This window comes from Talaromyces stipitatus, genomic scaffold (genome assembly GCF_000003125.1).
Source record: "Talaromyces stipitatus ATCC 10500 scf_1105507295549 genomic scaffold, whole genome shotgun sequence".
NCBI lineage: Eukaryota > Fungi > Ascomycota > Eurotiomycetes > Eurotiales > Trichocomaceae > Talaromyces > Talaromyces stipitatus.
Window position 1 is genome coordinate 3,150,578 of NW_002990117.1, and position 23,470 is coordinate 3,174,047.

General features: G+C 47.1%; 5 protein-coding genes across 6 annotated transcripts, besides 2 other annotated features; 2 read left to right on the plus strand and 3 right to left on the minus strand.

Moving 5' to 3' along the window:
• Positions 1-63: 63 nt before the first annotated feature.
• Positions 64-3,564, minus strand: TSTA_020180 (DENN (AEX-3) domain protein). Its single transcript, XM_002484148.1, has 4 exons — positions 2,920-3,564; positions 1,845-2,864; positions 1,536-1,772; positions 64-1,482 (listed from the first exon to the last, which is right to left on the minus strand). Exons 1-4 carry the CDS (start codon positions 3,298-3,300, stop codon positions 349-351), a joined length of 2,772 nt encoding a protein of 923 aa, XP_002484193.1. The 5' UTR covers positions 3,301-3,564; the 3' UTR covers positions 64-348.
• Positions 1,793-1,827: a microsatellite.
• A 1,857-nt stretch (positions 3,565-5,421) lies between the features above and the next one.
• TSTA_020190 (protein kinase (VPS15), putative) lies at positions 5,422-10,469 on the minus strand (the record flags this gene model as incomplete). The annotated part of the gene is made up of 3 exons (XM_002484149.1): positions 5,422-10,031; positions 10,079-10,199; positions 10,256-10,469. 3 exons carry the CDS (start codon positions 10,467-10,469, stop codon positions 5,489-5,491), a joined length of 4,878 nt encoding a protein of 1,625 aa, XP_002484194.1. The 3' UTR covers positions 5,422-5,488.
• A 4,801-nt stretch (positions 10,470-15,270) lies between these two features.
• Positions 15,271-16,430, plus strand: TSTA_020200 (uncharacterized protein; the record flags this gene model as incomplete). The annotated part of the gene is made up of 4 exons (XM_002484150.1): positions 15,271-15,615; positions 15,695-16,092; positions 16,158-16,234; positions 16,293-16,430. 2 exons carry the CDS (start codon positions 15,271-15,273, stop codon positions 15,995-15,997), a joined length of 648 nt encoding a protein of 215 aa, XP_002484195.1. The 3' UTR covers positions 15,998-16,092; positions 16,158-16,234; positions 16,293-16,430.
• A 1,087-nt stretch (positions 16,431-17,517) lies between these two features.
• Positions 17,518-17,574: a sequence feature (GA-rich).
• Positions 17,575-19,178: 1,604 nt separating this feature from the next.
• Positions 19,179-20,435, plus strand: TSTA_020210 (isopentenyl-diphosphate delta-isomerase). 2 transcript variants are annotated; one of them, XM_002484151.1, is made up of 4 exons: positions 19,179-19,525; positions 19,604-19,749; positions 19,810-20,002; positions 20,067-20,435. In XM_002484151.1, the coding sequence occupies exons 1-4, from the start codon at positions 19,285-19,287 to the stop codon at positions 20,300-20,302; spliced, it is 816 nt and encodes a 271-aa protein (XP_002484196.1). In that variant the 5' UTR covers positions 19,179-19,284; the 3' UTR covers positions 20,303-20,435. The 2 variants fall into 2 exon arrangements, with proteins under 2 accessions (XP_002484196.1, XP_002484197.1); XM_002484152.1 differs by having other exon boundaries at positions 19,810-20,435.
• A 109-nt stretch (positions 20,436-20,544) lies between these two features.
• TSTA_020220 (ATP dependent RNA helicase (Dbp10), putative) lies at positions 20,545-23,382 on the minus strand (the record flags this gene model as incomplete). The annotated part of the gene is made up of 1 exon (XM_002484153.1): positions 20,545-23,382. The coding sequence occupies one exon, from the start codon at positions 23,380-23,382 to the stop codon at positions 20,545-20,547; it is 2,838 nt and encodes a 945-aa protein (XP_002484198.1).
• Between the last annotated feature and the right edge of the window lie 88 nt (positions 23,383-23,470).

Genomic DNA, 23,470 nt, shown 5'->3' on the forward strand with positions numbered 1-23,470 from the left:
ATAAGATAGAATATCTGCACGTGGGAAGGAAGCTCTGATTGCTATCAGGATCAAAAAGAAGAATCCACTAAATAGTTCTTCAATTCTGGCATCAAAAATACAAAACCTGAAAAAGTTCTTCAATTGAACTTTCTGCGGGGAATAAATAAGAAAAGAAATGTAAACAAGAAAATGAAAAAAGATATTGAAAGTGGGATAGATAGCAATAAAAAAAGAAAAAGAGATAAGACAAACCCGTCTACGCCTGGAATTAAAGCTCAAAAACTGTTTGCAACCGCCACACGGGGTTGCTACTTCAACCACGTTAATCGTTCTCTTGCCATACAACTTGAATATTGGAATTCAACTTCACGAAATAACACGAGAAGCCGGGGCGTTGATAACACCCTGACTTGGCTTCTTGGATACCGTAGGAGTTTCATTGGGATCGGTGAAACCTTCCATCTCGTGGAGGTGCTCATCCTCGTCTTCCACGATCCTGGTAGGGATCTCTCCAGGGTTATACTGCTGGCTCGTTCGCTCGGCAACGGTCGATGTGCTGACCATTGACATGGATGTGCTAGAACGGTTGTGGACAAGATCCGGCGTAGGCGGGATACTGGAGACACGATTCTCAGCATTGAGATAACCGCTCTCGCTCTCGCCGGCGTCGCTGCCTTCTTCACGAGTGGCCGAGTTGGCCGGCGCAAGGCGAGCTTCGGCCTTGGCTGCCTCTGCCTCCTCATTCTCAGCATCTTGAGCAAGGTGCAATCCTTCAACTGCTGCAGCGCATTGCTCGCTAATATTGCGGATGATAGCAGCAATGGCATCTGTCTTGTCCTTCAGGTAGCGGTCAGCAACATCAGGCATGCTCATCTGCGACAGACGTCGCTGTGCCTTGTCCATGACGGACTCCATCTCAGGGCTAACATTGTCAGCTGCACTGCTGGAGCGGCTGTTGAATGCACTGGAGAGGCGGACGCGAGAGCCAGGTCGGGATAGACGCTTAATGGGTTTGGGACTTTCTGTCATTGACCGCGTAGGTGATGCTGTAGAACTTGACTCTTGGGTTGAATTTTCTAGGGCTTGGTCAATATATTCACCAAGATCAGTAGAGCTGGCGAGGTTGCGAATGATGTGCTCCATGTGGTGGGTTTGGCCATCGATCAGGCTGCGCAGGTGCACCACGATTCTCTGAGCCTCGTCGCGTTGACGGGCAAGAGCCGAACTGCGGTGCTCCATGGATGCAATTTCCTTTTGGTTGCGCTTACGTTCGCGCTCGAGCTCTTCGGCAATTTCTTGCTGAAGAACCAAGGCTTCCAAAGCATCATCCCGCTGCTTCTCGGTGCCAGATAGACGAAGAGTAAGACGAGTAATGTCATCTTTTTGAGTGTCGATAAGGCCAGTGAGGCGGCGGTTCTCACGCTTGTGTCCTTCGATCTTGACCTTGAGCTCAGAAGTCTCTTTCGTGAGTTGTTCAGCAAACGCTTGGAATTTGAGGAACTAGAGCCGTCAGTATTCAAACAATTCATGGTAAGTTATGGTAGAATGCTTACCTGCTGCTTCCAAGTCTCCAATTCTTCGACCAAGAAATTGTTCCGCTTGGTAACCTTGGAAATCTCGGTGTCCATGCGTCCCTTGAGATTGATGAAATCCTGCCAAGCTTCCACAGTATCTCGGGAATATTGATTGCGCTCGCGAACAATCTCGTTCAAATGTCTCATCGACACCTTGGTCATGAGTGGCTTCTTGACAGAGCCACCGAAGATGGCTTTCATACCGGTGTTGCGTCCCTAAAATAATTAGTAATTGTACAACAACAACAACAACAACAACAACAACAACAACCGAGTTGGTAAACTTACAAGTTTCTCACACACGTGGTCAGTCACGCTCATAACAGCATCTTGGTTCCACCAGGCAGGGTCCTGAACACTCTCAACTTCACCCTTCATCACAATAATCTGGCCGGCTGGGATCAACTTGCCGCCGCCATATGCAGAACGCAAATGCTGGGGCACACCAGAGGGGGTGACTTCACCGTTCAAGGCCTGAGTCAAACGGTTGATGAATTTGGTACGCTGGCCCGGAGTGAGAACGTTTGGTGGGCTAGAAGTGAGGACAAAGTTTCGGTCCAAATCGACAACCAAAGCATCTGATGGTGCGGTAAACAAGGAACGGCACTCAGGGGAGATACCGAGAATGTACGGACCGGGCTCCTCGACCAACTCCTTGGCGTGGCGAGCATGCACCACTGGTACATAAAGGCCACTCCATTCATAGACACGAACACAGAATCGAATAGTCTCGGCAGCAATAGTGAGCATGGCGGGATAGTGGCTGACAAAGATAATACGACGAGTCGGGGAAACAGCTGCCTCAATGACGCCTACAATATTAGGGATGGAGAGACAGTTGAACAACGGCCACATGGAAAAGTTCTGAAATCCGGTTGGCGAAGATGGGAATTGATAGCATAGTGCATAGTCTTTCATATCAATTCGAACTAAATCATTCAGGCGAGGAGCGGGGAAGCTCAAGATGCGAGAGACTTCCTCGGCGTGGAATAGGTTGGTGGCTTTGTTCCAGTGAATCCACATGCCACGGAGGTAATCTCCTAGAAGATCATAAAGGGGATAACGAGACAAGAAACTCAAACAGTAAGGAATCCAGTAGGTTTCGTCGGGATTGTCGTAGTAATCGGACTCGGTCTTCTTGCGCAGGTCGCGAATGGTTTCGGCACGCTTCTCGTCGGCGCGAGACCAGACACGCAGTGCGATACCGTACAGAGTGTGGGACGAGTCCTGTTGGAGTACAAAGGAGTGATGAACGCAGTGGGGCTGAGATTTGCCTGTGCATATTTCAACATCATGAGGGAAGCATGCCTGACGAATTCCGTTAGTAGCTGATCATCACTATCAAGAAGAATATGTAGCTTACCCTCATGGCAGCGTGTAAAGATCGCGCAATTTCATTATCCTGCTCCAGCCGAGGGCTGCTACCAAGGATTTCAGGCAGCCAGAACTGGCCGACTGCGCCCTTCATATGCTGGATCTTTCCTTGGATGGGTGCGGGAGCCTTGACCCATTGGGACGGCTCCCGACCGACACCACAGACCATATAGGCATGGGTCAATGTCTTTGGCGTGCGTTGTGCGGGCTTCAAGTTCAATGTCGAAGGAATTGGCTGGGTGATACGAGAATGTAAAGATGAAGTACGACTAGGAATAACGAGAGAATTATCGGCCTGGTCTCTGGTCACGGGCCGGTCCCGAGTGGACGGGCGAACGAAGGATGAGTGGTCTCTTAGTGAGGGAGCCATTTTGAAAGAAAAGAGTGGTAGTCGATGATTCGGAAAGAAACCAGAAAAACTCGGTGTCTGGGTGATGGCCGAAAACGAATCTATTCTGATACTCTCAGATAGACGTCCCAGCGAAAGGGAGCACCTATTTCACAGCCAGCGTGAGGCTATACGCACATCTCCTGGATGACTGACGAGTATGGCCTACAGGAGCAGACAAATATTCAGTAGGAAGGTAGAGGAGTGAAGTACACACAATGAGGGACAGACAGACAATCTATCCACGAAGAGAAGGGATACTCCATACAAAACGAGGAAACAAGATACGGAGAAGAGGGAAAGAAAAAGAAGACAGACAGAATAGGGAGGACGGACAGAAGAGGAGAGCGGCCAGTGCCAGAGCCAGCGGGGACTGAGGGAGAAAGCTGGCCAATGACCGCGAGCATGGGACTTGTGCTCATTAAAAGGTGCCAACTAAGACTGCCTAAAAAGGTTTGGCGCCAGTCTCAAGAGGGACGGGCGGGTCTTGCGGGAAAGGAGGAAACACTGGATAGCTCAGGGGTTCTGCGGTATTATTGGCTGATGATAGATACGGCCCACTTAGGTTGCTTTAGCCTAGCTTTAGCTAGTTTAGCTTAGGCTAGCGTCTGTTGCCAGCCCGCTCGGGATGAGATGCCCCAGGCCCAGACAAGACAGGATGTCGTCTGAAGAGACGACGTCCATAGACAATTAATCTCTTTCAAGTCAAGAGACAATAGCTAACTTACACCGTACAGCTACAAGTATGCTATGCAGGTATCCGAAAACAATGACCAAATATTGGTCTTGTTGATAGAACAACGGAGTATGCATTATTATAATATGAGAATCATAGCATAACACTCGGATATCTTGCCATTGCGATGCGGTGCTCAACCAATAGTTTCTCTATCGGGTAACTCGTTGATTAAGCATGGCGATAGTGCATCGTCGGACTAAATCAAGAATAAAACACCTAGTAGTGTACGAGCCTACGGAGTACAAGTCGATGAGATCTCTAACCTGGACAACGCAGATCTCATCCCTTACTCATGCGTTTCAGATAAGATGCTGTCCAGTTCAGCTTCGCATAAGAAACCGTGCGTATTGAAATACCTAACACCGGAGTATTTATCCTCTGTATCGTGTGTATCGTGTGTATCATCCAGCCCCACTCAAGCTCTCACAGATTCATTTAGCTTTATCCTCGGAGAAAAAAAATCTATCTATTTATTGACTGTCTTGTATGTCTGACTCTGAATAGATATTACTATGTATTGTTCAATCATCCTCTCATCCATGGTTCGGAGCTCTCCAACCCAAAAAAAAGAAAGAAAAAAAAAGGTCCGTTCCGGGTCCCCACTATTGCTTGTCCTTGAATGGCATCGATCGCCGGATCACGCCAGTTTAAGCGTAAAGCAGCGAACTCGAGGAGAATTCTCAATCAAGCTTACTCGTACCTTGCAAGTTGCAATCTTGAGACTACATAGAAAATCAGATCCAACAATAAAAAGGCATCCCATAAGAACTCCAACACGGCTGGAATTGGAATCTGAGAATAAGGAACTTAATACTTCGTACATGACTTGTCACTTTCCGAGCTGCATCCCGGTAATTCCAAAGGTTACGTATCCATCCCTGCTTGCGTACCAAACGCATGCGATGCATCGAAAACTACTGGCCAGATATGTACCCCCAAATTCATACACGTACTAAGTAGTACGTGAGGTCAACCCCTCGATGATTAGACTCATCACATCTCGGATTGATACGTATCCACCCGACATGCATCATACATGACATGTGCATGGTGCAGTAGTGAGGGGTGAATCGGAATCCACTATTCGGGCATGTGGCAAGGGATGTTTATCTTGTTACTTGTAAGTTTACTATGTAAGTTAATTTACGGAGTGTCTTGTTCGGCTGTGGTTTCAAGAGTGGTTATTTTAGACTATTTGCCTCTGTCTAGAGTGACACAGATGTTTCGGGAGATGCGGCTTGGTGTTAGGTATGCTTCTCTATGAAACGTCATGCGGCATCTCAGTGCCAATTGATCGAATCCGATACTTGTGAGTCCTAGACATAATTAGACGAGTACTTTTACGTATATATCGTAACTCTAAACGGTGAACTTGAACTCTTGTAACCTTGAATACATCTTCAAAGTTCTATTTCTACCTAGGTAGAAACATCACTGAAACACATACACCATCCCAGCCCGATCCACACTCACAGTCATCCCATACGGCGCCCTCAGAACAGCCACATCCAGAATCGAATCCAAATGACTCTTCAACAACTGCTGCTGTTGAAGACTAATAACCGTACTACGTGGAGGACGCGAAGCACTCGCACTATGCCCCTTCTTACCGGAAGAACTTCCACTTCGTCCACCACTACCACCACCAGTAACCGTCGCGAGACTGGGAGAAAACTCCGTCGTTACCGTAAGACTCGTCGTAGGCTGCACAGTCTCATAACGCGGTTTTGCAGCTGCCCCAGCCTCAACCACAGAAATGTCCAACCCGCTAACGATACTCGACAGTTCTGGTCGAACAAGATCCCAAAATCGTACTTTTCGATCTGATCCTGCGGTAATTGCAAAGCCGCATTTTGTGCTCTCCTTGCCGTCCGCGGGCATATCGTATCCTACGTGCAGAGCACAGATACCGTTGGGATCACCGAGGCTTGAAGAATTGGGTGATGCTGGGTTTATGTTCGGCTCAATCCCGGCTGCGGATGGGTTGGCAAAGCGGCTAAGCATTCCTTCTGGACGATCTTCGTCCACGCGCCATGCTTCGTAGCTTTTGGTGACTGTGTGCATGGCAGCTAGATTATTCACTACCGAGGTTCGATGACTATTCGGAGTACTTGGCGTCGACGGGTTGCTCCCCATAGTCGATGCCGATGCTGCTCGGTAGACTTCTCGACATTGGACTTTTTCCACGTCCCAGACCGTAATTTCACTACCGTGTACACTGCCTCCGGCCACGCACACCCAACGGCCACGCCCTTTAGTCGGATGAATCTGCAGTCGATGTATCGCCGTGCCTCCTGGGAGACCCCACGCTTTTAGTCTTACCCTAAACCGCAAGTCCCACAAATCTAAGATACCATGTGATGTTCCAATAATAAGCCAACTGTGTTTGCGATCGAAACAAAACACTCTTGGAGTACCGTGGTGAACCGGGTTTTGTACTGTGTATAATGGTAACATAGTCTTCATATCAAGTGCTAGGATACGACATGTATTAGTAGCGATGAGCAACACGGACTGTCCTTCTGAACGGTAATGTTCGATCCATGTTGCATATTCAATCGAGCCGTCATCTCCCTCTGGTAGCTGATACTGCCGGACTATCTGCAGTTTACCGTACCGCACTGTTTCGTTGATGTTCTGGTAATCAACCTTGACGGCGTGGATGCTCCCGTCCGTGGCGGCACTGACAAATGTATAAGTGTTTTCAACGAAGGTCAAACATTTCACCTTTGTTCCAGGAGCATGACGATGAGTCTGTCGCGATCTCGGAGTCAAGTTCTTCTCCAACCGCGTAGTATCCCAAACCTTGACAGTGCTGTCATCAGAGGCGGTCACAAAGAACCCATGATCTGGCGCAACCACCACCCGATTAATCGGTCCAGTGTGTTCACCAAACAAAGCAACGAGCACACCTTCAGGTCTCCAGGGCTTGTCGCTTTCTTCGCCGCTAGCTCTTCGGATTGGACGCCGAGAATCGATTTCCTTGACATATGGACCCAAATCAAAAAAATCCGTAGGGTAATTCTCAGCAAACACGTCGTCTAGCAGCCTCAAAATCCTTGGATCACGACCCTTGTATGAATGCCCGGCACGATATCGTTGTAATGTTGCTTGTTGACCCGTATTACTCTCCCTTGCTATTGCCAAAGGCGAGCCAGAAGACTTTTTCTGCTGCGAATGAACATCCACTTTCCCAAATGCATTCATCGAGTTCATACTCGTTTCGGCATAAGCTTTGGTCGTTTCTTTGCGGTTGAGTAGATTGATAGCACTTGATTTTCTCTCAATTCTGGTCTGAGAGTTGATTTGTGATAGAGACCCGGTTTCGGTCACTACGCTGCTCCGATCTGATGCCCTGTCTGCATCCAACGAAGTCTTTGTTGTTACTCGCTCTATATCCGAGTTTTGAGCGGATGAATCTTGTGAGATTGGTTGAGTGGTTGGTGAGGATGAAGTAGAGGGCCCATCTGAGTCGGCTCTTATGCCTTCTGCAATCGCCAGACTTCTGCGCGCTGGATTGCTATCTTTTGGCGGTTGCGTTGCTGATCGCTGATGCTTCCGGCGTGCTGCCGACTGGGTGTCAACATTCGTTGATGCATCAAGCAGTGCGTCAGCGATCGTATGCGACCTGGGTTCCTCATTTGTCGGACTATATACGTTGTCCGTTGAGACTTTTCGTTGTCTGACGTCCTGGTTTTTATCAAAGAACACTGTCTGTGGCGTGATCCCGTATTGCGAGAGAGATAAAATGTCGTTCAATAGGCTTGGTTCGGTCGCATCAGAAGTTTTACGCGATTTCATAGCGACCCTCCATATGTATTCCCGCAGGACGAGTACTTTGAACTCGTCCTCTGGAGTCATACCGAGATTCTTCAGCCTTGATATCCAATGTGCATCTTCTTCATTCTTCGATATTGCGGCAAGAGACACATTTCTCGGAAATCCCCTGCCAATGATGGCGTCACTGCCAGTGAGACTGAAAGTGCTCTCTCGATTAGCTGCTTTCCAAAAATTACCCTTCTCTGACTTTTGAGCCCATATAATAGCCATATCATAGATGCTCTTTGACAATGGACGTTTGAGAGCATCAAGGATTTCACCCTCTGTCACAGTGATAATATTCGTTTTCAAGAACGGCCGTATTAGTGGAGTGAGTATCGAATGTTTGTCTGCGAATGATAAATATTTGGAGCACGTAATGACAAAGTAAACGGAGGATTCCCTGATCCAGATGCTTGGATGAGCGAAAAATCGCACGACAATATTAAGCAGCTCCCAAGTCGTCGACCGCTGAAACAGGCCCAAATCTGCCATGGCTGCCATGGATCGGATCACCCGTTCGACTACAAAGTCTTCGGTATCTGTAAGCGACGGGACCATCAAGGGCAAGATAAATTCCTCAAGACTTGTGCTTCCAATATGAGTAGCAACGCCAACGACAGCTTCAAAGAATGCACATTTCAGGATCCAGTCTTTATCATTGAGGTAAGTGTTCAAGTGGCTCAAAATAACATCGTTAATCTTCGTACTGCCGAAGAAGACGCAAAGGCTTGACACAGAACCCAGGAAAGCGCGGCGAACTGAAGAATCACTATCTGTTAAAAGAGCTTTTGTGTGAACCTCGAAATATTCAAGAAGATCGGCCCTTGCCACGTCATAGAGGTTATGGAAGGTTGCCTCTTCGGTCCAATTAGCTTCAGAACCGGCTGGTATGACTGATCGCAGGCGTGTATCGGTCCGGAGAGCTTGAATCATGTCCAGAAATCTCAAAGATGATTGCGCTAGTGAGGAGATACAGGAAGCATAGGCAGCTCGAACCATAGGACTGGGGTTAAATGAAGATTCGGCGACAAATGGTTGCAACCTGGGAAAAATGTACTCTGGGAAGATGTACGCGTTGACAGGTGAAACCACCTGGACTATTGATAAAAGCTGTGATAGAGTGCGTATTGCCGCAACTTTAACCACATCAGATCGATCATTGAGCAGAGTCATCACGTAAGGTAGAATACGATCGAGCTTTGACTCGTCCGGAAGTCTTTCAGCAAACGCCAATAGCAAGTCGCAAGCTTTGACTTTGGCGGAGGCCTTAGATGTATTTCTCAGATTAGAGACAACCACTGTTAGGAAGATGAGGGCACCTTCCTGAGGATTCATGTTCGAAGTCTCGTGCTGTGAATTGGGTAAATCCAGCTGTACCGGAAGAGCCTGGTAAATCAGGTTCGCCGACATCAATTTTGATCCATCCTTGGCCTGTACCGGTGGTGATCCCAGGAAGTAGGAAATTTTGTCAAAGTCCAGATACAGTCGATCAATTCGGTCATCAGATTCGCCAAAGTTTCCGGCCTCGGCATCAACATGTGTCCTCCCTGATGCCGGTTCGGTTATGAGAGACATGTATTGATGGAGGAAACTGTAAAAATAATCCGGAAACACTTTGTGTCTCCAAAAGTTCAGATATTCTTCAGCAGAGTATCTGGATTCCGGGTCGATTTGAATCATGTGAAGTATCAAATCTTTGACATTGGAGTCTTCAATCTTTGAGAGCTGGCTATGTTCGGGACTATACTCTCCCTTCCGGTACTTGTATAGCTGGCTGAGCGTGAATATGGGAGCTTCAAGAAATAGTTCGGCGATAACACATCCAACACTGAAAATGTCCATTGCCCAGTTGACTTTCCGGTCTCCGGGTTCTTCACCTGCTTCCAAGAACCTTTCAGGCGCGAGGTAACAGGTACGTCGCCCGGAGGTGTCAAAGTAGAAAGAGAAATCAGCAGGGTTGTCCTCTGGAAGAAAGGTCGGTTTGAATGATGATGAAAAGTCAGAGAGATAAAGCCAGTTCCAAGAAGTCACCAGGACATTCTCTGTTTTAATGTCTCCATGAAAAACTTCTTGGGTGTGGCAGTCTCGAAGTGCACATAGCAGTTGGAAAGCAATCCATCTCTTCTCTATGTCCTCCAGGAAGGGACGAGTACTGTGGTCGTTAAAAAGTGAAGCACCTTCATTCTCTAGGATACTCACCTCAGTCTATCATATAGAGAACTATGGATATATTGGCGAACCAAGTATCCGCTAGTACCGGTTTCAATAATCCGTTGGTAAGCTAGGGCGTTGGGGACGCTAGCCAGCAATTCCCTTTCACCTGTACGAAACGATCAATATCCAGTAACTTCATAGGTCCAAGAGTCAATAACTTACGCGCTATTGCTTTAACATAAGGATCTAACTGCATGCTCGGATAAGGTTTCATGATAACTTTGACAAATGCAAGGCCATTCCGCTGCCGAGCTCTGATGCTTTTCATGAATCGCGCGGAGCCTAGAGATTTCTCATACACCATGTCGGAGAGCTCTGGGACGTCGATGCCGGCCGAGCCGGCCGACAAGGTGGTTAAGGAATAGCCTTGGCCCATTGTGATAGAAGTAAATGGTCACTTCCAAGAGAAGTGGTTATATGTCGTGAAAGTGATCTTGGGCCGTCAAGATCATGATTGGTGAGTATACATCATCCCAGGCAATCGAGAGCTTCGGAGTAAAGCATGTGCTGATAGTGATGGTCCTCTAATTGCTCTCCGTTACCTGAACAAGCTGTTGCTGATATTCACGGTTGATGCTTTTGATATTGACTTGTGGACGTTCCGGGGCGGCGGAGAATGGAGAAGACGTCAAGTGCTGCCTGAGGCTGCGAGCACTCTCATTGGTCGCGGGCCAGTCTACGCGATCGAAGTATACCACGATGATTTACTTTAAATATTCCTTTTTAGAGGTGTATTGCCTTGTGTCCAAAGATGAATCAACTCCAGAATAGTAAATTGAGCATGAAAACTACAAATTCTATCATTATCCTAGTATCTTGGTCAATGTTTCTACGAGGACGTTCGTTTGAAGGACTCTGCTGAACTGTACACCGATCTTCAAACGGTGCAGATGTCCTGTTCCTCACTTAGGCTGAAAGAAAAGTGTCAACCTTTAGATGACGAGCAATCAATATATGCCAAGACGAGAGCTGTCATGTATCGATCTATCATGAGGATAACGGGTATCTTTAAGAAGGATAACTGACAAGATTGTGCATTGCATATGACATAATCGAATGCGAATGGTTATCCAAGATAGAAATTGTAGTGAAGTAATCTAAACATTCATCAGACCCCAAGAAGGTCGTTGGTCTTCAGACTTGAAACACATGTCCTATGGCATCAATGACCGATGTTGAGGATGACTCACGACCCGTCAACTCTGGAACCATCCTAACCTTTTGATAGAGGATGTAGTTTTCCCCAAGGACCTTGTTGTCTAAGAACATATTAGTAGCATGTTTCAGCCATCAACGTACTTTGTAAAAACTTGCGCGAAGCAGCTGAAATGAGTAATTGCTCATAAGGGCTTTCCTAGGGTGGTTCGCGCATTGACCTCACGTATTGAATCATCGGGTAGAGATCCTTAACCAAACAATAAGATTTGCAAGACTTCTAAATGACTCATGAGAGTACGCCTAAGAAGATCATCAATTGATTGCTTGGAAGAAAAAGTCTTCTAGACCGATTAAAGTCTAAAACTTCTAGTCCTCCGAATCGTCGAACTGATGTTGTGATTGTATTCTTCGTGAGTCATCAAGAATGGTAAATCTGCCTTGATCGATCAATGCTGGCTTCTCCATCGTTATAGGACAGACGTGACAAGGTCGAATTTCATAGCGGCGTGGTCCTGCGTAGATGTACAGGACTCATCCCGGGAACCATGTAGCTGAGATGACACCGTTAGATGTACTATATGCGAACCTCGAAATCCCAATTGCCTATACCGCTTTTTCTAGCAGCGCTTTATCTCGGTGCCTGCATGACATATGGACTTGATGCGGTCTAGAAATCGAAGATTAGCTTGGACCCTGGTGTTTAAGAATCTTCCATGCGTCTTCTACCGTCTAACACAGCCCCCTTGTCTCAGCATTGCATGGGTAGGAACAAATGTAGCTGATTCACGTGCTGAATGATCTCACATTGAAGCTAATTGTTGATCAAAAGCCCAGACGTTATAGACCAAGGCTGTGTTGAACACTGGTACCTGAACTAAGGCGAGGCGTTTTAGAGAGATCAACTCCCTTTGTGGATCATGCCCAAGACCCCTTGACCGTGCCCACCGACAATCTCGTGATCGATGCTCGCTGCAAGAGACATCCTGGATGGATTGAGCTCGAATAATTGGTGCAGGCGCTTATCACGACAGTAATTCCGGCGTAGTTCCGCAATGCGTTATTACGGCACCGCCTTCTGTGACTGTTGATTCTCAGGTGGCTGGAATGGTTGGTTGTCAGAACATCATTTAGAATGTCGACCGTAGCTGTTGTTTGTCCAGTACCAAGTTTCTGAGATTTTTCTGGAATTGATTGGCTGTGGATGCACCTTTTTTCAACAGACTAAATTAGTCTTCTTCCCCGCCATCCCTGTTACGGCTTAACGTGGACTCCTCAACAACACATCATCGCACTTCACTTTGGCACGTACATCGAGCAACTGGACTGTCGCATGCGCTGCAGGTCACGTTAGAAAGAAAGAAAGTAGAAGTTATGGCTTACTCATAAACTTCTATTGTCCCACTCTTGGCGAGGCGAAGCGCTCCTGGTGCCTTAAGTCGGAGCAAGCGCCGGGTGAGGAGGAAGCGTTTAAGTCAATTGGTGATTATGAATCCAGAACAAGAAAGTGTCATCTGCATGAGGTCTTTCATTTTTGATGTCATTGTTAACAGCTCTTGTTGGTGTGAGCCTTGCGTCGCTTTCTCGGTGACCACATCAATTCCGTGCAAAGATTGTAGGAGATTTGCGAGAGAGGTACAGCCGGAGAGGCCGGTTTGTACCTGGAGATCGATTTACTTTCGGGGAAATTAGCTGCCGCTGTTAACGTGCTCTGGTGTGGTGTAGGATGCTGATTGCGGTGTTCCCCCTTCGAGTCATAATTTGGTATTGACATTATCCCAATGGCATAACCCCCGTCGAACCGCAGGGCCGCTATGACTGGTAATTGCTGAGCACTAGCTATGCCGTCTGACTGCGTTCTCATTCTGCGATGGAAGAAAAGAATTAATTTTTTTTTCTTGATCTTTACTTTCCGCACCAGTCTAAACAGTCAAAGTTGTTTGGCTGAAGAGAGTTTAGCGAGCCGCTCCAGGCCGGCTGCGCTATTGCCAATCTGCACAAAACTCCATCCAAGAAGACTAAGATGTGTGTTCCTTCGTGGCCGGCAATAACCTCCGGGTGTCCGGCAACACGCCTATTGGGCACCCATAGAGGCCGTCGCAGTGCGATCGAGCAAGCGTCCCGGATCAGGTGGGTCGTACCTGTTGGCGTTCATCGAGAACGCTTTGGTAAATTGTTAAATGGACTGGGTTAAACTCCAAACAAGAGTAGTCAGCCGTGGAGAGAGCTTGACTAGGGGATATACGTACGTATCGTGTGTACGTAGTCCTGTCCATGCTTTCATCGTTCTTGGGAGATAGATGCATCGACCGACGCTTGGTATTGCTCAACATATGTTAGTTTGAGCCCAAAGATCCCAGAAAAGGTAAAAGCAATACGAGACTGCGAGTAACATACTCCGTAGCTCAATCGACGGGCCGCGACGGAGAGTGTACAGTAATGAATTAGCTGGCGACTCAGAAGCCAGAACGAAGGAGGGGCAGCGCTAATTTCCACGCCGACGCGACGTATCGCAACGATCGCTTGTTGGTCAGAAAGAACATGGACATGCGTTGGCATCAAAGCGTGTCTGTAGCGTCTAGATGTCTAGAGTAATGAAGGATGGAAATTGTGAACAGTTTGGTTTTTTGATTTTTTTTTTATCATGGAGGCAAGTACAGACGCAAGGAACTATGGAGCAAATGCGGAAGGAACGACCACGACGCGGGTTAGGGTCACTTCCTTCCCTACAGGAAACTTATGTAGCCACAAAAAAGTTCAACGACACAACAACAACTTCTTCCTCAGTTTTCTTCACAACACCCTGTAGATCCTCTCTTTTCTTCTTTTCTGTCTCTGCCCCTCTCTCTTGATCTCTTTCTTTTCTGTTTCGTCTGCTTCCCTAGCGCAAAGTGGGCAACAGCGAGCTAGAGCCAGCTTAGGAAAGTCACACACCTTCATATCCTCTGGTCGACCTATCAGTGCATTCTTGGGGCAGACGATACAGCAGTCATTCCTCCGAGCAGCTGGCTAGTTATGCAGGCAGGCAGTCTGGTGGCCAAGCAGGACGACAATCTCTGCCACTCAGACACACAGCCGCCTCGTTTAACTAGTCTATCCAGACTGTCGGGTCCGGACTAAACTGCTTCAAGACTCAATTCAAAAATGAGAGTCACACTCAGTCGCCTGCGAGACAGGTGTTTCCCGGCCCGCCGCAAGCAGGCATTTCAAGCCTTTCGCCCATGACCGACGTGGATCCTGGCGCAACTTCAGAACCGTTGGCCCCCCTTGGCCACAGCTGACAGTCTTTTTCCCATCTTCATATCCCACTTGTTTTAATATCTGCTGCACACCAATTGTCAGTCCAGCCCTGTCCCCCTCCCTTGAGGACCCGCCGAAATTCTCTACTGCGTTGCTTTGGGTTGCTAATCCCATCGCATCCCAGCGCACCGCTCCATCCCATCCTGCATGGCACCAAATGTACCTGTCGCGCCTATTCGACTTATGCGAGAGTAACGCCTAATCTCGGCAAAACCTCCTTCGCGCAGAGTCTGCCTTGTGTATGCTGTCATGCTGCACTTTTTTACTCACTGCTAGCTCTGGCAATGGCACCATTAGTCGAACTTGTCCCCAGTCTAATTTTCCAGAGGGCGTCGTCGTCACCTGTTCCTACTTCTGCAAGTGCCATATAATACCAATCCTGGATCCCGCCTTTTTCACCTGGTATCTGATCTTTCAGCTTGTGCAAAATTCAATTTACTTATCTGTATAAATAGATTGTTTGGCACTCGGAGCACTCCATCCATTCTTCAACGAGTTGACATCGCAAACACACCACTATCGAAACACTACAACGACTTTCTTACCAGCTATTATTTCCGCCCTCGACTCAGTATACGCCACCAACGAAGTTCCCGGAATCTTGCGGCCAATCCGCTACTTTTTCCAACACAATGCATGACTCTGTGAAGGGATCGGCCACCGGAGGCCAGCGAGGACGGCACTCTTCTGAGAACATGTTCGGCTATAACGATTCCTACATCATGTCGCCTGACTCGGTGCAAGTAAAAGCAGAAGCGCAAGACTATGCGCATCAGTCAACATTCCTTTATGATATGGCGCATGGCCTTCCTCTTACACCATCTGTCTCCGCGCATGGCTGGCAAGATCACTCCATAGCGGGCACAACGGCCTGCTACAGTACGGCATTGAGCGCTCCGGACTATGGTGGGCTTTCGTTTTACCAACAGCAACAGTACACGGACCCTACGATGGTCAGCACGGCTTCCGTGCAATACCCGCTTTTCACGAGTAGTCCTCAGGTCCAAGGGCTCTACTATCATGCTGGCTATAGTTTCAACCAGACTAGCCACCCAGAATTTGCGCAGGTCCATTCAAGGAGGTGGCCAATGACACCCCAGTCTCACCTTGCCTCACCTGAAAGAACACAACATTCTAGTCAATCAGATAACACGTGGCCATCACCCGCATTCTCCAACGAAGATACAGGAGGGAATGAAAGAGCGAATCTTGAATCCGTCGAGCGATCACCCTCTCAAGAAGCCGAGTCCGTATCTAGTTCCGAGTCGAGCCAAGGCGGGTCATATTATGGATCGGTTTCTCCTAGGGTTCATGTCGCAGAGATGGGATCAAGTCGCAGGAAGAAATCAGGTACTCGAAAGGAGGGCCAGACTGAACTTGATCCCGATTTATGTTGCCCAGTATGTGATAAGGTTTTTACGCGACGGTCGAATTGCAAGGAGCATTTAAAACGTCACAATCCAGTAAATAGACAGGTGCATCCTTGTAATAGCTGTGGGAAGACTTTTGGACGGAAAACAGATTTGAAGCGACATTACTCAACAGTGAGTCTACCACTTGATATGAATACTCGACTTTAACTACAGCTTGTGCTAACCACGTTTTATAGAGGATACATGACGGAGAAAAAAGGTTCACATGTGAGCTGTGTGGCCGTCATTATAGTAGACTCGATACTATGCACAGGTAAGGATCCTTCGTTTCCAACAAAACCAAAACTTGAAGTACTAATTCAGATCTATAGACATCAAAAGGATGGATGTCCAGACCGAAAACATAAAGATAAGGCTGGACAATATGGAACTTCAGTTCTTACGTATACGAATCTTCCTTCCTGACAGCAATACGACTATATGCAATACGACTATCCCACACTCAACTACATTGCCCCAAATTTGGACGAGCCTCTCAGGCAAATCTACCATGAATTTACGGTAGAGATAGTTGACTGTTCTTATTGACGAACTGGTTTTCATCTCATATGCGACTATGATCGGTTATTTACGTTGGTTGATGTTTTTGATCTTGCGTTTCCTTCAAGCATCATCTCCTTTGTTCGACTCTCTATACGCAAAGTGTATACATATCAAAGCACACCCGTCACATCGGGGAATCTGAAGCTGGTCTTCTGAATCGGAGTTTGTTCGGATCTTACATCATAGATAGGTATCACGCGGCATTTGCATATACTCTATGTTATTTAGCTACAATCACAATCTTGAAATTCATCAACATATCACAAAATGCACCTTTCCGAGCTCACTAGACATGTCGAAGCGAATAATAACCCAATGTCAATATTGTCCTGTCCTACCTATGGTGCGTAGTCTGCTCGATATGAAAGCATATCCTTAAACAGGTAAGTCAACCCATGTCTTTTGCCCAGGCTCGGCTCTATCTTAAATTAACTAGCTACATGAATTGTTGTAACTGGGAACGCTTGTAGGTTGTAGGGAGTTACTTAGATACCGTCCCCGCTAAATAACAGTGTTTTGGGGGCGAACATCAGCCAGGCCCTAACATTAAGCGCTGTATTATTACAATTCCTATGTATCTGCTTCAACCCGCTTTTGTTTTCTTCAACTCACTGCATTACTCTCCGTACATATGGAGATGATCATCATTATCTTCCTTGCATGGATATTAGACGAAATAGACGGTACAGTGGTCTAGACCAAAACGATCATCGACAACTTTACCTAGGTACAAGTCATCCTTTAAGTTTCTTAGGGGCGGGGGAAGCGCTTCAATATCAAACCAGCGGGTTTAGCGATTTACTTTTTCCCTTTTTTTTTTCCGATTCAGACCCTGGATTGCTGAGAATGGCACTGGGTTACTACTGCGTGCGTACATACATGCCACTAAAAAGCCCTTCAGCCAGAATCTTGGCATTCCCGACTTGGGCTTGAGGGACTGGGGAGATCTTCCTGTACGTCTGGCTAGTAGGCAACTGTAGGCTATGGAGTAGCGGAAATGAGAAGAAAAGAAATGGAAGGGAAAGGGAAAGGGAAAAAGCAAGGAAAGAAGCTATAAGAAAGTGCATGCATGACTCGCGATCTTCACGATTTCGCACATAGTCCAGACATTTCCGGCATGAAAAATATGAAGTTATGCCGATGGACCACGAATGACGGGTGCTTGAAAAAAAAAGTATATCCTGACATATGGGGGCTCAGGCCATAGGTACTTGCATCTGACTACGTACATAATGGAAAGATTACGCATCTCACTCAGCAGAGTCAGCACTTTAGTTCTAAAGAGGATTGGGACTAGACAGGGTGATAAGAGCTGCATATTAAATGCACATCGCGTGCTTCCGACGTGACATCGTGCAGTAGGGTTCGTTTTCAGGTAATCATGATTGACCATATTTTTACTGGTTATGATATGATTTGATCGGTTTCTATCTCAAATACTTTTTTCCCACCAATAGTAATGCAAATCTTATGTCTGATGGAAGTGCACGTCATTTTGTCTCTCATGTTGATTGGCATTTTGTAAGTTGAGGAAAAGTAGACGCGTCCGCGTTTAGGGAAACGTTATCTCGTTTACTCATTCAGACTACGTCTACCCACAGAATAGGATGTTCTTCATCTTGGATAATATTTGCCTGGATCATTCTCTAGCCCAAGATAATACATACCCAGTCAAGCTTTGAGTTGCGTCAGTCCTCAACTAGTTACTCAACTAGTTAATGCACGGAATTCCCGAGCCAGAAGAGAAAGAAGGTCATTGGGGTAGAGTATTACCCCTTTTAGCATCAAAAAGCCTCATAATCCCTGACTTTGCATAAATCAAACTCGCGCCACCAACATCGACGCTTCAGCCTGATTTTCTCTTTCTGCGAGAAAGAAAAAAAAGGTTGGAAAATGTATCATCCTGGCCAAGGTCAGATGTACCAGCAGACTTGGCATCTGATTAGCTGGGCCATGGAAGCAAATGACGAAGGGGTATGCGACTGGCCGAAAAGAACCAACGAAGTTGAGGGACTAGAAACCCCCTCCAAAAGATCCCTGGCTTCTGGTCAGTGAGGATGGGTTTCGGGGACGCACGTTTTACTATGTATACATAGGGTACGGTATACCGGAGTCCGCAGTCCCCGTGGTAGTCAGGGGTAAGTAGTCTGAAGGTGCGGGGAGGATACCTCGGTTGTTGGTTCTGAATAAATTTGTATGTGTACAAAGAGCAAGCAGGATGTGGCAGTAAGCAGTCATGCGTCACGTCTCAATGAACAGAGAACACAAGCCATAGCAGGAAGTAGACTTTATCGTATTGTTCTTCAATTGAAGATGACTTTTATGTACACTCTGTCCACTTCGTTCTCGTTCGCGGAAAAGGTGTCGGGCTCCGATCCTGTGAGACCGAAGACATGATCTGAAATTTTCTGTGGATGCTCGATTGGACTGACGAGATATTGCTGATATCGGTGTGCTGTCCAGTTAAACTTCATATCAAACATCGAGGACTCCTCCGAAGTTGAAGCGAAAAAGGAAAGCCCGATAACCCTGAGTCACGTGCATCATACCCTATTCAAGCCACAATATGTGGGACTTGTGGCTTGAGAGAGTGGCGGTCGCGAGCCTAATTGGGCAGGCATAACCCCGAAAGTTTGCAAAGAAAGAAAGAAACTGCCCGAAAACCCCCTCTAAGGCGAATATAAAGAGCGTCGACAATTGAGTCGCATCTCATGTTTCTCCTTTTCTTGTTATAACCCACATACTGGCATTTCCATCAACATGAGCGCAACAACAACCGTCACCGAGGCCGTCGCCATCACGGCAGACAATGTTGCTACTCTCTTCCCCGACGTCGATATATCTCTCGCCCGCTCAATTTTGCCTTCGTCAAACGACTCCTCGGTGCGCGCTGGCGGTGATTTAGATGGTTACGATGAGGAACAAGTTCGGTTGATGGAGGAGGTTTGCATTGTACTGGACAATGACGATAGACCAATTGGTAGTGCAAGCAAGAAGGCTTGTATGATTTCCCCCCCTTTCAGTTTCCGCGCCGTCTTGATTTATTTATACTAATGCTAATTCGGTTTGATTTCCCAAGGCCATCTAATGACCAACATTAGTCGTGGATTATTGCACCGCGCTTTTTCGGTCTTCCTTTTCGATTCGCAAAACCGTTTGTTGCTTCAACAACGAGCTGCTGAGAAGATTACTTTTCCCGATCTGTGGACGAATACATGCTGCTCGGTGAGTTCTCTTTGATCCCGCGAAAGTCTATGTCTTCGCATCTAATACCTGGTTTGGTAGCACCCCCTTGGAATTGCAGGAGAGACCGGCGCAGAACTATCCGCTGCAGTTGAAGGAGTCAAGAGAGCTGCCGTGCGCAAGCTCGATCAAGAACTAGGAATCAAAGCCGAGCAAGTCCCTCTCGACAAATTCAAGTTCCTGACTCGAATTCATTATCTTGCCCCCAGTGATGGGAAATGGGGAGAGCACGAGAGTGAGCGCCCTTTCCCCCTCTGCTTCCCGTGATCGAGATCAAAACTAATTTCTTCTGCTTATAGTTGACTACATCCTCTTCATCCAAGCCGATGTCGATATCAACCCCAACCCCAACGAAGTCCAAGATACCAAGTATGTCACTCCCGAAGATCTCAAGAGCATGTTCGCCAACCCTGCTCTCAAATTCACTCCCTGGTTCAAATTGATCTGCAACACTATGCTATTCGAATGGTGGAGCCATTTCGGTACTGAGACTTTTGATAAATACCTGCTAGAGAAGGAGATTCGCCGAATGTGAGAATCTGAGACCTTGTCAACTATTTACTACTATGATACCACTGTTGTTCGGGAGAGATTTGAGCCTGTTTATGCCATGAAAGTAAATGCATGTTATAAGTGATTTATAGTGATGTTTTTATGTACATATCGAGTAAATCTATTGCTGTAAGAATTCCGACACAAATAAGCGGTCAATAAGATTACACGAGAAAATCATCCGTCATGCAGTATTTTATATTCGTAGCCCGTGGCCGTCCCTATCTAACGCCTTCCTCTAAAACCGCCCTTCCCTTTCTTCGACGGCCGAGCATTCTTCTCCCTCCTCTTCTCCTTAAGGTTTCTCGCCTTACGAATATCCTCATTATTCCGTATCTCATTCTTCGCTTTCCTTCCACCTTCATTACCTCCAGCAGCGGCAGCAGCAGCTTCCTTCGCAGCATCCCATTTCTTCTTCTTCTTCTCATAATCACCACGAAGTTTATCCAATTGTTTCGGCGCCTGTTGCTTATTATGCTTATACTTCCGTCCGCCGGAAATAGACGAATTCAGATCTGCGGAAAGAGTGGTATTCTCCATTTCACCGACACGAGGCATACGACCCATTCGTTTACCCTTTTTCCAAGCGTCGAAGCGACCACTACGGAAACTGGCTGCGATCTTCGTACCGCTCTCACCTCGAATCAGGGCTGAGCCGCCTCGGGAGCCGTCCTCGTCGTTGCGACGAGAGACGTATTTCTTGTGTCGTTTGTCCCAGCGCATTGATGATTGTGCTTCTCCGAAACCGGCTTTTTCGTCCGCGGTGAGATCCATTGTTGCGTCGCGGGATGCGAGGGCGAAGTTGGAACTGGAGCCTGAATGGACTCCGTAAGCGCGATCTTCGGCGAGTGATGCGTCAGCTGGGGTGTAGGACATGAAGTAATCTGGGTTCTGGAAGGCGTTGGCATCGGTACCGGAGCCCTTTTTGGATTTATTTTTGTTCGACTGAGAATACTGTGAGAAGGTCACTTCTAGCTCGGACTCGGATGCCATCGACATATTGTCAAGGTTGTCCTGAGGAGCTTCATTGTCGTCTTCATCGGAAAACCCATGGTCCATGTTGACATCTTCCCCCTCATCACCGTCGGCATCAGCAGTCTCAGTCGCAGTGGCTGAGGTTTTCTTCTTCTTGTCCAGCGCTGATCGAACTCGCTTGATCGTCTCGAAAGCTTCATCCGTGCCCTTCTTGCCTCCTCGACGACCACCAATCTCAAAAATTGTTTCTTGTGGTCGGTATCCACCTAAACGAGCAAGCATCTTTTCGCGCTCAACTTCCATTTGATTATCTTCTCCATTGAAGAGAGCATGTAGCGACGTCCATTTATCAGAAGTGACAACTTCTTTTGCACGTTTGGCGCTTTCTAAGGATGCAGCGTTTCTCGTTCGCATATAGAGTTTTTCTCCTCTGTTCGCGACGCCTCTCTGAGCTTGGATGTCGGGACTATTGTCCAGTGTCTTTGTGATCCATTCACAATGACTAGAGAGGGTATCTCGAGGAATGCCTCCAACTACCACTTCTTCCGCGAAATTGACTTCTGTCTCTGGTCGCCCAAGGACCAATTTCCGGCCCAGGAATAGCTGCAAATCAAGAAGGTAAGGAGCATCTGCATCCCGGACAAGACTATAACTCCAACCCTTTTGTCCAGCACGCGCCGTTCGACCAACACGATGAACAAAAACCTTGGGTTGAGACGGGAAATCATAGTTGATGACGTTGGCTAAAATTGGAATATCAATACCACGAGCAGCGACGTCTGTGACAACCAAGATATGTGTGGCTCCATTTCGAAACCTTTGAACTTGAATATTTCTCGCCGTCTGATCAAGGGAGCCATATGCATAAGAGACTGCAAATCCAGCTTCGCGCAGGATGCTAACTATATAATCAACGTGATGTTTCGTAGCAGCAAAAATAATTGTGGAATGCTTGGTTGGTGATTCGGTGTTCTTCCCCGGTTTATTGGAATCAGAACGCTTGCGTTTTTTGTTCCTCTTTCCCTTGTCATCATCTTCCTCGTTTGAGCGTAGAGAAACACCAGTTGGACCAGTGGGTATTTTGATCACCTCATGTAAAATATAAAGTAGCGCTCCCTCTTTATCTGCTGTTTTGACACTGAAGAAAGCGTTCTGCAAGTCGGGTGAGATTTTGCCTTCAGTGTCCAACCGGATCAAACTGGGGTCTTGAAGACCAGCTCTAGCAAACTCTACCAACGATTTCGGAAGGGTTGCTGAGAATAGCAGTGTCTGGCGAGTAGCAGGCAACCCGTGCAAAATTTCGGTCAATTGTGCAGCGAAACCCATCTCAAACAACCTATCAGCCTCGTCGAAAACCACATATTTGATACTAGACAAGTCGAGGTTCATCTCCACTTTCAAATGCAAAAATCGACCTGGGGTGGCAATGACAATATCAGGATTGCCGACCATCAAACTGAATTGTTCTTCCAGACTATCACCACCAACCAACAAAACCGCCTTTAAATCCGTGCCTCGCCCTAACTCTTTGACGACCTTCAAAGTCTGCAAAGCCAACTCGCGTGACGGCGACAATATCAATCCTCGTACCCCGACTTTACCACTATGGCTCTTCAATTTCTCAATCATCGGAATAACGAAAGCAGCAGTTTTTCCAGAACCCGTCCGCGCCATACCCACAACATCTTGATCATCCAATATTACGGGAATCGTCTTTCGCTGAATAGGAGTTGGTACCGAGAAACCCTTGCGAGCAATAGCCTTGAGCAGTTGAGCATTCAGTCCCATGGCCTGAAAACCACCGCCTTTCTTGACAGTACGACCCTTGAGATTGGAGGCCTTTCGATTAGCGGCCGCTTGCGTTGCTGCGATAAACGCTTCGTCATCTTCGCCATCGACATCGTCGTTATCTTCGTCTAATAAATTCAAACTTGCTGATGGAATCGACGTCTGCTTCTTCTTTTGCTTCTTATTTGGTTTTGAATCCCACTCATCTTCGGAGTCGGAGTTTGCATTGGTTTTGAATAGAGAACTTGAAATGTCCAACTCATTCTCTGACAAAGCCGGAGAGGCCGCTCGATGAGGCATTGTGTGTGTAGCCTCTTTGTGGTCAGAGCAACAACAATGATGCTCTCGACATGTGTTTAGACTCTACAGACTTTTTTTTGGCGCTATC